This window comes from Cebidichthys violaceus, unplaced genomic scaffold (genome assembly GCF_023349555.1).
Source record: "Cebidichthys violaceus isolate CVI_PGR_0920_01 unplaced genomic scaffold, fCebVio1.0.p SCAF_16, whole genome shotgun sequence".
In the NCBI taxonomy this organism is placed as follows: domain Eukaryota; kingdom Metazoa; phylum Chordata; class Actinopteri; order Perciformes; family Stichaeidae; genus Cebidichthys; species Cebidichthys violaceus.
In genome coordinates this window covers 2,216,936-2,231,935 of record NW_027176329.1, presented here as the reverse complement: position 1 = coordinate 2,231,935, position 15,000 = coordinate 2,216,936, and the positions used below count along the sequence as shown (strand labels likewise).

At 44.7% G+C, this 15,000-nt stretch overlaps 1 protein-coding gene across 3 annotated transcripts in view; it reads left to right on the top strand.

The window, feature by feature from the left end:
• Positions 1-10,980, top strand: part of dpy19l3 (dpy-19 like C-mannosyltransferase 3) — a 53,692-nt gene extending 42,712 nt beyond the window's left edge. For all 3 annotated transcript variants that reach the window (XM_068710721.1, XM_068710720.1, XM_068710719.1), the window contains 3 exons: positions 2,305-2,437; positions 6,982-7,140; positions 8,638-10,980. In XM_068710721.1, coding sequence (XP_068566822.1) covers positions 2,305-2,437; positions 6,982-7,140; positions 8,638-8,841 — 496 coding nt within the window. In that variant the 3' untranslated portion in view covers positions 8,842-10,980. The remainder of the gene's footprint in view (positions 1-2,304; positions 2,438-6,981; positions 7,141-8,637) is intronic.
• Positions 10,981-15,000: the final 4,020 nt, after the last annotated feature.

The following is a 15,000-nucleotide window of genomic DNA, read 5'->3' as shown; positions in this document are numbered from 1 at the left end:
CACACTCGTATTGACACACTCGCATTGACACACTCGCATTGACACACTCGCATTCACACACTCGCATTGACACACTCGCATTCACACACTCGCATTCACACACTCGCATTGACACACTCGCATTCACACACTCGCATTCACACACTCGCATTGACACACTCGCATTCACACACTCGCATTCACACACTCGCATTCACACACTCGCATTCACACACTCGCGGAGAGAAGACGGACAGAGATGGAAATGACCCACTTCAACCACAGGTCAGGAGAGCAAGACGTGGACCCACGCATCCGCCCCGAGAGCACGCACCGCATGAAGACACGCACGCATGTGTGCACATCCACTCGAGCAAAAACGGCCGCATCGCACACACACACACACACACACACACACACACACACACACACACACACACACACAGGAGGCTTGTGGCTAGTCATTATTGTGCCACTCACACACAGATCATACGATGTGTACCGCCGGACTGCAGCCAGGGTATTTCTATCTATAATGACGTGAATGCGTGTTCTGCCACTTCCAATCGGGGTTTGAAGCCTCCTCTTCCTCATTATCTGTAAGTTTGAGTGTTAACACGTGTAAAAGGAAAAAAATGTGCAGTTTGCTGGATGCGGTGCAAAACGTTCTGCCCTGAAACACAAAGTGAATATTTTGAAAGTGTGTCTTGTTAGCGTTTTTTTAGAATGATAGTTGGAAGGCACATTAAGGCTTGTGCCCACGTTCTTGTCTCATCAGCGTTCACACGATTACCAGTTTCCAGTTTTTTAATTGCCGTTCATGTCGTGATTGTAACTGGGAAACTCAAATGGGCCTCAAAATGCAAACAAATGTGGTTGTCTGAAGCCAGCCACATGGAAACTAAACTCCCATTTAACAGATATGGCGGCGTGTTGTCAATGCGCTGCATTCTGACCCTCACACAACCAACTCCGTAATCACACAAAGAGCAGTCTGATGGCATGATGCTCGCAAGTCCCTTCCCATGGTCCCCCACCAGCTTTCCCACATGACGCACAATAAAAAAAGAGAGAGCAATTTGTCATCACAGTCCGCCGGGGGAGTTCATTCAGGAACCTGCTGCATGGGGCATAAATTTTGATGCGTGCCGGTTGAACGGAATGGCCTAGGTAAAGAGTGATTATAGTTTTTTTATCTTCGTAATCTGACATTTTATAGTCCTCTACACAGGACGCTGGTGACTGAGTGATTTTGGACACAGTGGATTATTTATTTGTCCAGCCACGCCAGCACCATGGCTCTATGGATGGCAATGTCGGCCTGCCGGTCGGCCGGTCCACCGCTCGGAGCGGAAGTAGCTCAGCGACTATTGGATAGGTTGCCGTGACGTTCCGTACAGACATGCGTGGTCCCCTGAGGATGAATCCTAGTGATTTTGGTGATCCCCCTCCCCTGACTGTTATTCTACTGTTACCATGAGCGTGACGTTTGATTTTTTTTTGGTGACATATCTCAAAAACTATCGGACGGAATGCCATGACACGTTACACCGATATCTTCTTAGTCCCCAGAGGACGCACCCTACTGACTGTTTCCACCAGAGCGTCGCGGTTTTCACGTATCCTGTGAAGTGTCTCGATAACTGCTCCATGGATTGGCACAAAATTCTGTTGGGACATCTGTGATTCCCAGACAATGTGTTCTAATGTGGTTGGTGACATTTTCTGTCGTACCACCGTGAGGTGGACATTTCTGGTCTCGAGTAAACTGCTCTCCACAGCTGTAGCATGAGCCATGGAATCCTTGTCCACATTGATTTTGAATAGCTTTGGTGATCCTCTGACTTTTTGGATACTAGTACTGGAGACTCTTAACCTTGTTTTGATCTAGTTTATACATTACTAAAACAGGATAAAAGATGACCACCAGCTCTCGTGCCTCTCTCACCGCACAGCTGTTGTCATCTTTGTGATTTGTCCGCACAAAGAATGCTTTTCTACGTGGTCTCGATATAGACAGCTGTCCTTGAAGCCACATCTCCGAAAGAAACCTTAAAATTAAAATTAAAAAGTAGGTCCCAACTATAGCTGTGAATGCAGGAAGCTACATAATGTGGAGTAAGAAAGCTGGAAAATAAACTAGAGCAAAGTCCAATCCAATCCACCTTCATACTTTTTCCAACTCCATCAAACATCTTTCTGCGGTAGATGTTGTTTTAACCTCACTCACAAAGCCCTGAAACATACCGCGGTTCATCAGAAGGTGTGTTACGGCATGTATTTATAGCGGTGAATGAGGTGTCCTTCTCTCTTGTTTGTCCACAGCACAAAGACCCCTAAGAGGGCAGTGTTTGCAGGCAGCATGCAGCTGCTGGCCGGCATCAAGCTGTGCACAGGCAGAGTTCTCACCAACCACCCCCATTATGAAGATAAAGACCTGCGGGAGAGGACCAAACAGGTACTGTAGACCGCACTATACTGTCAAACACACACACACACACACACACACAGGGGGGATGCAAACTACCAGAGGGGCAGCAAGATAACACAGACACAGTAAATGGAAAATTTAAACTTTTGAGGTAAATAGATTGTTATTAGTTTCTAGTTACTGTCAGCTACACAAGTGAGACATTCTGGTCTGAATGCCAATTGGTGCATGTGTTCGCTTTACATTCTGTGGTTGTAAAAAAAAAAACGGTGATAAAAGCTGATTTGTTGTTTTGCTGGACCGATGCCCGACAGGAGCGTGCGATGAATGGTGTGTGGTGGCCCGCACAGCAGCATACTGCATGTTATCTAACAGCGTTGTAAAGTCTAGGAACCATGTGAAGAAGATGTCGAGGCCTAGACATGTTCAACACGTTGAACATGAGTGAAGTGAAGCAGATGAGATGACCATGAAAATGATCTCACGCTGCAACAAGAACAAAATGAGTAGATATCTTTGTGCAGATTTCTGTTCTTGTTGAGAAGCGTTACCATGTCGACACGGTCCGGCCGCTTTCTTTCTCCTTCCATTCAAAGCTTTCATTGAGGTTTTCCAACGTCGACTAAAGCAGCTGTGGACAACAGATGCTGTAAGAATCAATCAGACTGAAAGACTAGCTTAACATTAAACGTTGATTTTTGATGCAGATTTAAATATGTCTACTGGCTAGAGAGTGATTAGAATAATTCTTTCATATTTTAAGCATTATTCGTTGCTAAATTAAGTTTGCTCTTTTTGCTAAAATCACCTGACTGGCAGCAGATTGACAGTGTGCCACAGAACCAGATGTGGATCTGAGTCTTCCACCCAGTTGGATGAACCTTCCACCTGTTTGCGTCTCTCCTTGAAGACGGAGCAACGTGAGTTTCACGGTCAAGGAAAAGACAAATGGATAATAGTTTAGTGATGCCGAAGCTTGATGGTTGGCGCTCACAGTGTCCATTCGTTTGGCTCCGTGGCCGCGGTGGAATAGGAGCGGAGCGTGGTGGGGATTCGTTGGCTCATTTTTCACCACCCGAGTCGTGTTTCTGTCTTTTGGCTGCAACCTCGTGTCCTCGAGCCTTCCACGTTTCAGTCTCCTAGCTGACGACTGATGCGTGACAGCACTGACTGCCGCAGACGCCGTGATTTCCATTTATTTTTCCTACAGACCATCTCCTTTCTGCGCCCGTCTCCAAATTCATGGTGACAGTGAAGCCCGAGAAAAAAAAAAGAAAGAAAAAAACCCCCCAAATTTCCACTGAAATTGAAACATTTTCAGCTCAAGCAGATGTACTCCGTCTGCAGCTAAATGTGAGGCGCCCACAGCGGATTCTCTTGTTTTGTCTCCGTTCTTTCTATTGACTTTGTTGCAGCTACTGTCTGCTGCCTCTCCATCTCACTTTGTGCTGCAAAATGCAACGGAACGGCAGCACTCGCCACTTTTCTTTCTTCTTGTTTTGTTTGTAGGCAGCAAAGGCGCCAACAATAAGTCACCCGACGACTCGATTCTTCACATGCACGAGGAGGTTTTCATTCTTCAGTTTAGTAAATCGGGAGGATTTATTTATTCATCTGAGTGTTCTCGTTAAAAACACTGTGAAGCTAAAAAGTCTCTACTATTAAATCATGAATAGGTATAAATACAGCTCTGTAAAATTCACCGGATGATGTCGTGAACCCAGACATGTTGAGGACCTCCTCCATGATATTTCATTAAGAATAGCTCAGTCACTCTCGAGACTCGATTCTGTAGACGCTCATCCTCCCCGGTCTCCTCCTCCGAGGTAGAAGCTCAGATGAATGCCGCTTTGTTTTGCCGTCCAGGTGGGCGTTAGTATAGAAGCATCGGTTCGGTTGCCATTTTAAACTAGTGAAATACGAGCGTTAGATGCCGTGTTCCCACTGGAATCACAACGGCAGCCTCTCTCCTCCACAGAGGAGTCTGTTGTGCTGAAGCCTTCGTCACCTCAGCCATTCATCTCACTCGGCTCCGTGTTAGCGTCCTCGTTAGCGCCAGAGACTAGGGGACCTGTCTGTAGGACAGCAGGACTGGATGTGAGACGTACGGTTGTTTTTAGTTTCCCGTTCATGTGGACAGGAAAGGGTTCTCACTGTCATCGATGGGGAAAAAAACACTTTTCATGACAAACTGACTACATGAGTTTAAAAAAAAAAATGAATTCTGTTTATTTTACACATTCAATTATTTGTAAAATGGCATGAATATTTGTTTTGATTTTTGTTTCATTTGTTGATGTTGATTCTCGTTTCTTCCCTTTGTCGAACCAACAGACCTAAATATCTTTATTAACTCTGATTTAGACTTGACAAAGACTGATGGCAAAAACATGATCCAGGCGACCGCATGAGACTGATGACAAATAATGTTGCAAATCATCTTGTGTGTGTGTGTGTGTGTGTGTGTGTGTGTGTGTGTGTGTGTGTGTGTGTGTGTGTGTGTGTGTGTGTCTTCTGCACAATGAACAGGAAGTGATGTGTGGGTCATCTCTCGGGTAGCTCAACCTACGTTTTGCCTCCCAGCGGGAAGTCAGCCGAGCTTAGCGTGGAGCTCATTAAGGATCCACGACACTGGTGCAGGCCTCCTGGCCTCAGTGTGTGTGTGTGTGTGTGTGTGTGTGTGTGTGTGTGTGTGTGTGTGTGTGTGTGTGTGTGTGTGTGTGTGTGTGTGTGTGTGTGTGTGTGTGTGTGTGTGTGATATTGAGGAGGAAAAAAACATTTGCATTTTCTAACATTTGTAAGAACCGTTTCCAGTTCTTATCTGGGGCTTAATTTGTGTGCCACAACAACATAATTCATTAGTGGACAAAGAAGTTCTTCTTGTTGCCTCCGGTGTGAGTTTCTCTTTCTCCTTTCTGAATGAATTCACATTCCCAGCAGGCACATATTCTAAATTGGGGAGCAACCGTTGAAAAGGGTTATTTGTGCTCAAACTGTAGCACACAGATTCATACGCATTTGGTGCTCTGGTGACTATATACAGAAGCAGGACGCTGCATGTGTGTTTGACTCAAAATAAACCTGTGTGTGTGTGTGTGTGTGTGTGTGTGTGTGTGTGTGTGTGTGTGTGTGTGTGTGTGTGTGTGTGTGTGTGTGTGTGTGTGTGTGTGTCAGTAGTAATAAAGGAACATGTCACCCAGTGTGGCTCACTGATGGGTTTTTAATATTTTCTGAGACAATACAGGATTTGGGTACACAGACGATACTTTGGTTTGGGTCTTTTCATGAGATTAGTTATAATGAGAAAAATATAGCACATCACCAGATATGTGCATCGTGTGAATGCATCTCAGAGAGCTGTGCAGGCTGAGCATTCATCCATTTGTTTTACACCCTTTTTTTAAAACATTATTCTTAGAACAAAAACAAAAAAAAGTTTAGCTCGCATGGTAGTATCTTGATGCAATAAATACAAAAAAAAAAAAAAAATACACCTATGTACTTTTGCTTCAGTTTTTATGCTATTTGAATCTCCATACCCGTTTGGGCATCTCCTTCACAAGGGCTGTGTGCAAAACCCCTCCCTCCTCAACCATTCACCACTCTATATATCTATATATATATCTATATATATATATCTATATATATATATATCTATATATATATATATATATATATATATATATAGATAGATATAAATATATACACACACAGTACAACACTCAGGTGTGAAATAACAAAGAATGGACTGCAGCCGCTAATAGCACCATCTCTTTCCACCGCCCTCTGCCCTGTCATGAGTGCAATTAGCCCTTTTTTTGCAGAGAGGAAAGAATAACCTTATTTATTGTATAAATATTGTATTTCTTCTGACACAGCTGTCACTGCATCCTACAATAATTGGTACTACGTCAGTAGTTCAGGCCGGTGAACCGACGTCACGTTTGAATCGTCGTCACTGACGGGTCGCGTGGTTCTGACCGGTGCGATCGGGGGATTGTCGGCAGAAAGAAGCCGTTTTAGTCCGTTTCTTTGTGGGGACTTTTTTGAGTATATTAAACTTGCAACTTGTTTTTGTCACTTTGATGTTCCAGCCCTCATTTTAACCAAAAAAACAATTGGAACTCTAGTACCGGGCTGAGATTTATTTCTTCCCGATAAACAATCCAGTTCTTCATCTTCTATTTAAATCTGTCATTGTGTGAAATTGGTCAAACGCTTTATTTCTTCTGCTACAAAGCTGAACCATAGCACATTTCACAAAGTTGTGATCTGTTATGTTTTAACACTTTTGTTGTTGTTCTCCCTCTGATTTTGTTTTCATTGTCATTTTTTTTTTTATTCAGTAAACATGTTATAATTGAACCAACTTTCATCAAAACTGTAATTCAGAAAATGAATGTGTCTGGTAATTGAGTTCCAGGAGAGACGTTTTCTCCTTCCAACAATATCGCTGTTACATTATTACACTGGATGATCTTTGGGGGGGGGGGGGATCAAAAATCCACACAAACCAAGACAAATCCACTTCTATTCTGTGTGTGTGTGTGTGTGTGTGTATGTGTGAGCAGGTGTATCAGGTGTACGCTCGCCGGTCCCCAGAGGAGGTCCACGACACCCTGAGGGCCATCGGGGCCGACTACGTGGTTCTGGAGAACAGCATCTGTTACGAGCGGAGGCACAGCCGAGGCTGCAGACTGAGGGACCTGCTGGACCTGGCCAACGGACACGTGGGTGGCCTTCATTTAACGTGACTCATCATCTGTGTGTGTGTGTGTGTGTGTGTGTGTGTGTGTGTGTGTGAGTGTCTGGGTGAAAGCTCTCAGCTCTCAGAGATCAATGTCTCACTTCCCATCTGCACGTCACTGTCTCTCACTCTGTTGCTGTCGCCCCCTCTTTTCATCTCCCCCCCACACACACACACACACACACACACACACACACACACACACACTCCACTCCACCCCCTCCTTATTCTGATGTTGGACGCGGCGCGCTGGCTATTTGGATTATCAGAGGAGAGACAAGCTTCAGTCTGGTTGGCTCAGTGGTGTTTTTGACACATGAAAGACAGAGCCTCGCTGTGTGTGTGTGTGTGTGTGTGTGTGTGTGTGTGTGTGTGTGTGTGTGTGTGTGTGTGTGTGTGTGTGTGTGTGTGTGTGTGTGTGTGTGTGTGTGTGTGTGTGTGTGTGTGTGTGACGGCGTAAATGTCAGACAGCATACACACCATCTGACACACAGACAGCTTTATTGAAGGTACGCCAGTCCTTTTCTCTCGCTCTCACCTTCCTTTGCTTTCTTTCTCTCTTGTTTATTTGTCCTTCTGTCTTTTATTTTCTTCATGTGTTTTTCTTTCTTGTGAACCAGATCCTTCATTCAGAAACCTTGAGTTTTGATTATTTTTTTAAAAAGACTATGAGCTCTATGGTATTCATATATATATATATATATATATATATATATAGCTAAAGGCCCGATGCACAGAGAGCGCCTGACGTTAGAAGTATAGATATGGTTTAAATAACGAGGCGCGTCACGCTGCTTTCTACTCCAACCAGAGCTGTTGTTTTCTGCAGCTGCAGCAACGTTTTTTTTCTTTTTATTAATTAATAATAATATTATTGGCTCTTGGTCATCTAACATATATCATATCAATACTTTAATCGTATCCTCGTTACAGTTTTGAACCAGGACCTTCATTATTTAGATGAAGTTCAGAGATTCGTGGGTTTCTGACCCATTATTGTCTGGTAGTAAACCCACGAATCTCTGATAGCACCACTTTCATTTACCGGGATAATATTACCTCGAAATATATTTGAAAACCAAATCTTTAACCGACCTGCTCCGCCGTATCTCGCTGACTGAAGGAGACGTGAGAACGCGACACACACGCCGCGTTCTCTCGTACTTCCTTTCATCCGCAACCAAATTTGCTCGGCTATTTAAAAATGGCGGGTTTGTTCCGAGACGATCCGCTCTGACCAATCAGTGGTTGGCAGTGTTTTAGCTCCACCTTCTAGCGTCGGTCTTTAGTATCTAGCGATACCTAAAAAGGTGCTATATCCACACCTTGAGCCAAAAGTGGAACTGTGGAACTGCTCTAAAAATGACACCGGAGCCTGTGATTATGTAAATAGTGTTTGTTTACTGTTGATGATGTATCGATGAAGACACCTCAGCGCTAACCTTCTCTCACTCCTGCTGCCGTTGATGTGTTCCATCAGATCATGGACGGACCGGGAGAGAACGACCCGGACCTCGTCGCCGCCTCCCACCCTCGATTTTGCGAGGCCATCAAGACGGAGGAGGCGGCTTACGGCGCTCTGTTCACCAGAACGTTCCAGAACAAAACCTTCCACGTGTACCGGGTCAAGAAGAAACGCAAGAAGAGCACCAAGAGCTCGACGGAGCCCAGCGTGACCCAGTAGAGCGGGATCAGAAGAAAAACAACAACCTTAGAGATGCCAGAGGGGACGAAGACATCAAAGCACTGGATCCTCGCCGCTCCTCCGTCTCCTCTCCGCTCCTCCGTCTCCTCTCCGCTCTGTGCCCAGCTGTGATCGTGCCCATTATTATTTCATTCTTTTTAACACATGGCTCTGTGAACTGTGGCGTGAGAGCAGTGTGCCGGTTCAAGCTCGGGGGGCCGCATTGTTTTAGTTAGCGGAGCGTGGAAGGCTCCTGTAGGAGTCCGGCTTTGGGCCGCTCTGTCTGCAGCCCTTCTCCCAGCCCTCACTGGTGCACATCAACACACACAGAACCACTAATACGAGGCCCGTAAAGCAGGGTCTGGAACACCAGCAGCAACTCACAAGTCAGTGCCATGAAATGAACAGAATCACTAATGTTGTTTTCTCTCACACAGGGTAGGCTCGGGTTTCAGTAGAATTGATCAAATCAGAAAAACTTTATCAAATCTAATATTTTACTTTTGCTTTTCACACATTTAAGCAACGATTCACAAATAAGACTCGACACATTGTAATAAAAACACGTGTAGATATACAATACATTACATGTTTGCTATTGAGCTCTTCTTAGCCGATGAAGAGAGGAGGAGATGAAAGATTTGAGTGTAACAAAGCTTTTCTGCTTTTCAGTTTTTTCTTTTATGAAGGAAGAGTTCTGACTGAGTTCAGTGTGTAGACGGTACATTAGGACATTAGGGATCAAATAGGCTCTCAAGATGTGATAAACACGGGTGCACTTTCAGCTTGTGAATGTGCCGTAGTTGAACCGTGGGCTCTTTGTAAACACTCCAGATTAAAGGAAATGATCAAAGAGCTCTGGTGATTTAAAGGACCGGCGTGCATCTACTAAACCCTACACACTCGTCCTTTAACACTTCTTAGACGTGTGTTGTTGTGCTGTTTTTAAAAATGATCATTATTGTAAATCGGCTAAAAAAAAACAACAACGTTTCTCACTTTTGACAAAGCAGCTCGTTAGCTGTTCCGTAGCGTTCGCCGGCGTTAGCAGGCGGCTCAGTTGTTTGTTGACGTGGTTCATTTAGACGTTCTATGAGTTCTAGTGTGAGAACTGTGGAATTGAGCCCACAGTTCAGCAGTCTGGAGATCCATACTAACATGCTATGTTGTGTGCAAAAGTACATCTTTTGTGTATAGAACAGACAGTTTGTAATACCGCAAATATACAGTATACATGTTGCAATACTTTCAGCAGTTGGCCATAGGCTCCGTCACCATTGTGTTACGTTGTGACATAACAGATTACTTATTTAAATCAAATTTTCAAGATTGGCATTTTTCAGCCCCGGTTGCATCCAGAACGTGGTTCCGATGGACCTGCATGTGTTTTTGTGAAACACTGGTTGTAGATGCTTCAGTGGAGGGTTGATGGGTGACCGTCTGTAGCTGGCGAGCTAACCGCTCACAGCCTAACCGGCTGAAACCACAGTAGCGCTCGGAGCTTCTTTCTTCTGTGTTCTGTACTGTGCCGTGGCGTTTTGTTCTGTGTATTGTACATAGCTCCATTCAGTAGAGGCTTATTGAAGAAGGGAACAAAGCTAACACACTCGCTAACCGCCCACTTAGCCGCGGCTGCTCACTGGACAATTTCAATTAGTTCCTAAGAATCATTTGTACCAGCGACTCCCGTCTCTGCCAACCATTCCTCTTTTTCTGGAGAACTTTCTACTTCGACGGAAGAGTTAAATAAAAGTGCATTGTGCCAATCAGCTGATAAGCTTCTCTAGTTCCCTCCATTTCTGACTTTTTTGCCTCTTCTTTTCCCCCCAAAAATCAGCACCGCCAAGACGGTCAAAGGCGCAAATATGCTGCTCAGCGTTCACCGGGGTTGAAGTGGATTCATAGATCACAGACAAGTCCATTGAAATGATGCGACTGGGCCCCAACATGACCGGCGTGCCGATCCGTTGTGTTCACACTTCTTTTAAGCATTAATGTTCACTCTGGACCTGGGAAATGGTTCCCAACTCAAGGTCCACTTCTTGCTTTGTGCTCTGGATGAAGCGGATATCATGAGAACTGAGAAAACTGCGTTTCTGGTTGAAATTGTGTTCACAAATAAAACATTTTCTTGAAGTACTTAAGACTATTTTGCACATTACTTGTGTCCCGTGTGTACTTGAGGTATATTTCCAGCTAGCGGAGTTCATAACGACGGTGTTTCTCAGCTGTGGCCACACTGACCGTCGGCTTCACTCATCATAGACTCCGTTAGCGCTTTGGCCCTCGGTTGATAGATGTCATCAATTACCCCTGAGCAGAAACCGGAAATCATTTTGTTAGTTTCAACTCAGCCTCCCGGTTTGGAGTCCGGCGGGGCGTGAATGTGTTTTCTTAGCCGTAAAACTGAGGTCAAAGCTGGTAACAAGTGCTGTTGGTGACATTGTTGTTGTTCTGGGTGCTGTCGGCTCTGTGATTCTCATCAGCAGCAGCAGCAGCCTCAACTTTTTCACTCCCTCTTCTGTCTCTCACACACACACACACACACACACACACACACACACACACACACACACACACACACACACACACACACACACACACACATGAATAATGTAAGTGGCGAGGAAATTGCAGCAGGCTGACAACGACGCCGAGTCCCCGCCGCAATCCAAAATAGTTTGTGATAGAGGGAGGAGGCGTGGGGGGGGGGGGGGGGGTGCAACACTTGCATATCAAACCGAGGCTTTGTGGTTAGAAGAGAGAGGGGGGGGGGGGGGGGGGGGGCTCATGTCTAAACGGCAGCAGCGTATCAAAGCACAGATTCACAATGATCTGAGCCCCTCAGTTCTCTGTCTCTGTCTCCTCTTCTTTAGAACCAAAGAGGAGAGAGCCGAGGAGAGGAGGATTTGAAAGGCTGGAGCTGTGTCGGTAATTACAGGGCGGCCAGCCAGAGTTGCCTGCTACAATTAGCCCTTATGTTGGTGCGACACACACACACACACACACACACACACACACCCACACACACACACTTTTCCCTCCCACCTGCATCTCGGCCTGCCTATATTTGTGCACTTGTTAATAAGGACCTCTGTCTTTGATAACCCGCACACCTCCCAGACACTCCGGCACCCCAGTTGTTGTGAACGCGTGTCGTTCGTTACCGCCTCGTTGTGATGCATACCAATCGGATCAGCCCCCCCCCCCCACACACACACACACACACACACACGCACACACACACATCATATCAGATGTTTAATTTATAGAGATGTCTGATTGCTTTATTTGAGAGCGAAGTGATTCCATTATGGTTGTCTAATAGGGGTGTACTAATGTAATATTTTTTTCGTCAGCATTGTTTAATTTCCATACATATTGGGATTAGTAGTTCATGGGGGGGGGGGGGGGGGGGGGGGGCGCTGCCTGCCCATGGTTTTCTTAATGAAAAAGGGGGATGAAGAAATCCATTAACTTTTGTGCATATGTAGAATTCAGCTCGACGCTTCATTTCAACTCGTTTTTTTTCTTTAATGAACCGGTCCGTGTTACTGAAACAAATGCGGCCGATTGAATTCATGTTTTTGCTCGGGGAAATTAATAGTTTGAATAAAGAGATTAAGATTTTAATTGACCTTAAATCAGACTAGAGGCCAAATTCACCCCTGCATCTGTGTGAGGATTCACTGAAAGAAGACAAGGCAAGTTTATCTGTACAGCATATTTCAACAAGGTAATTCAAAGTGCTTCACATAAAACCATTGACAGCATCAAAACATAAGGCAAAAGAAAATGAGATTTAACATCCATTGAAACATTAAAACAGTCATTAAAACACTAAAAAGCAGTGTAATAAATAGAATACAGTAGTAAAATGCAGAAATGGATTAATATCTTGAATGTGGTTCAGTTGAAGGCAGCAAACAGAGAAGTCTTCAGTCTGGATCTAAAGGAGCTGAGGGTCTCTGCAGACCTGCATCTTTCTGGGACTTTGTTCCAGATATGTGGAGCAGAAGAACTGAATGCTGCTTCTCCATGTTTAGTTCTGACTCTGGAACAGAAAGTAGACCGGTCCCAGACCAGCTGAGGGGTCGGGATGGTTCATGAGGTAGCAGCAGATCTCTGAGCCATTCAGTGCTTTATAAACCAACAGCAGGGTTTTAAAGTCAGTTCTCTGTTGGACAGGAAGCCAGTGAAGATCTCAGAACTGGAGTGATGTGATCCACTTTCCTGGTCTTAGTGAGGACTGGCCTGATTGTGTTTTTTAACATCAGTGATTGAAGCTGAGCACTGACTTTCAATTGTTCGTCCTCGGTACCAAAAACAGTTACTTTCGTTTTATCTTTGTTTAATTGAAGAACATTCTGGCACAGTTGTTGTTGATTTGTTCAATGCATTTAGCCAGCCCCTGTATGTGATTATAGTCCCCTGGTGATATAGTTATGTAGATGTGTGTGTCATCTGCATAATTATGATAACACACTTTGTTGTTTTCCATAATCTGAGCTAGTGGAAGCATGTAGATGTTGAACAGAAGAGGCCCCAGTATTGAACCCTGGGGAACACCACATGTCATTTTAGTCAGCTCTGATGTGTAATTAGCTACAGACACAAAGTAGTCTCGGTCCTTCAAGTAGGATTCAAACCAGTTGAGCGCTGTGCCAGAGAGTCCCACCCAGGTTTTTAGTCTTTCTAGTAGTATGTCATGGTCCACCGTGTCGAATGCAGCACTGAGATCCAGTAATACTAAGACTGCCATTCTGCCATTGTCTGTGTTTGAGTGGATGTCATTGAAAACCTGAACAAGAGCAGTCTCAGTACTGTGGTGCTGTCGAAAGCCTGAGTGGAATCAAAACAGTTTTGAGACAAGAACCACACTGAAGGCTTCTCTTGATGGAAAAGATGGTTTTCACTCGGCTTCAGCAAGAGTTTGATTGACCGTTGAGTGTTCCTCCAATCAACTGCCAAGTCTTTTTGTTTGTACCTGTCCTTTTCCAAACAGACTCCAATGACAGCTGATGGTTCTGTGTAACAAGACATCTTCACGTCTCCTGTCAGCACAGTTCTACTGTTAGCTATTGGTAAATAAAAACATGTGGCCATAAGAAAGCTTTCCTCGCAGGCTGAAGGCTGCAGTTTTATGAACACACTTCATTACCAAATGACTCTATTTATTCTCACCCTGATGAAATAGTAATGAGAGGGGGGGGTGAAGGTGCTCTTCTTGCCTAAAGAAACAGAACATGAACCACTGGAACCGTCTTTGATTGCGATGGATCCCCTGCATGCGTGACCTGTGTGGAGCGAACCCCGAGGAACCACATGTGAGCAAAGGATGCAGGAGGAAGCGCTACCTGAATACGACCTCGCCACATCTGGAAGACGTTACCTGTGAAGGACGGCACATCTGCAGGTAGACGCACACTGTGACATAAACGGCATCGGCAACACTCGGCGGTGTTTCCACCGCTATCATTCAAGATTTGAAGACACTTAAGCGCCCTGAACAAATGTAATCAAAGACATTTCATTTGAAAACAATGACAGGTGAACGTTGTTCTGAAGGGTTTATGAATTAGAAACATCTTGTTAGTGCATCAACTCCATAAAGGACGTAGAACCCAGTCACTAGTGTGTTTCTGTAGATAGAGACCTGATGCTGATCTTTTGATGTCTTCTTTGTTCTGCAGCATTTGTTTTTTTTACCCTCCACATCTGTCTTAGGCCAAATTAAGTGAGACAACAACGCTGCTGGGCCCTTTGATTTCCTGTGTGTACCAAATACGTTCATTTCTCGTATATGAACAGCAAAAAAACAGAGCACACTTTGATTGTAAGTATATGTTATGGAGCTGAGGCACACTTCCACGGAGGCAATCAGACAAATATCATATAGCAGATGTGCTCAGAGAAAGCTTTGTGTCTATGGGTAAAGGTTGTGTTATCTTACATGTTTGTGAATGATGACCCACAATCTTCTCTTTCGTTACAGTTGGTGCCGATTGATCATGGAACTCCGTGTTATTCAGTTTGTTTAGAACTGCTTTTAATTGTTGGTCAGATCACCACGGGGAGGCTGTGGGTAACTGGGACTTCGCTACTTTGGTGTGAGCGCCATTTTTCGGGCCAATTTGGACCGCTCCAGTTCTTCCTTCG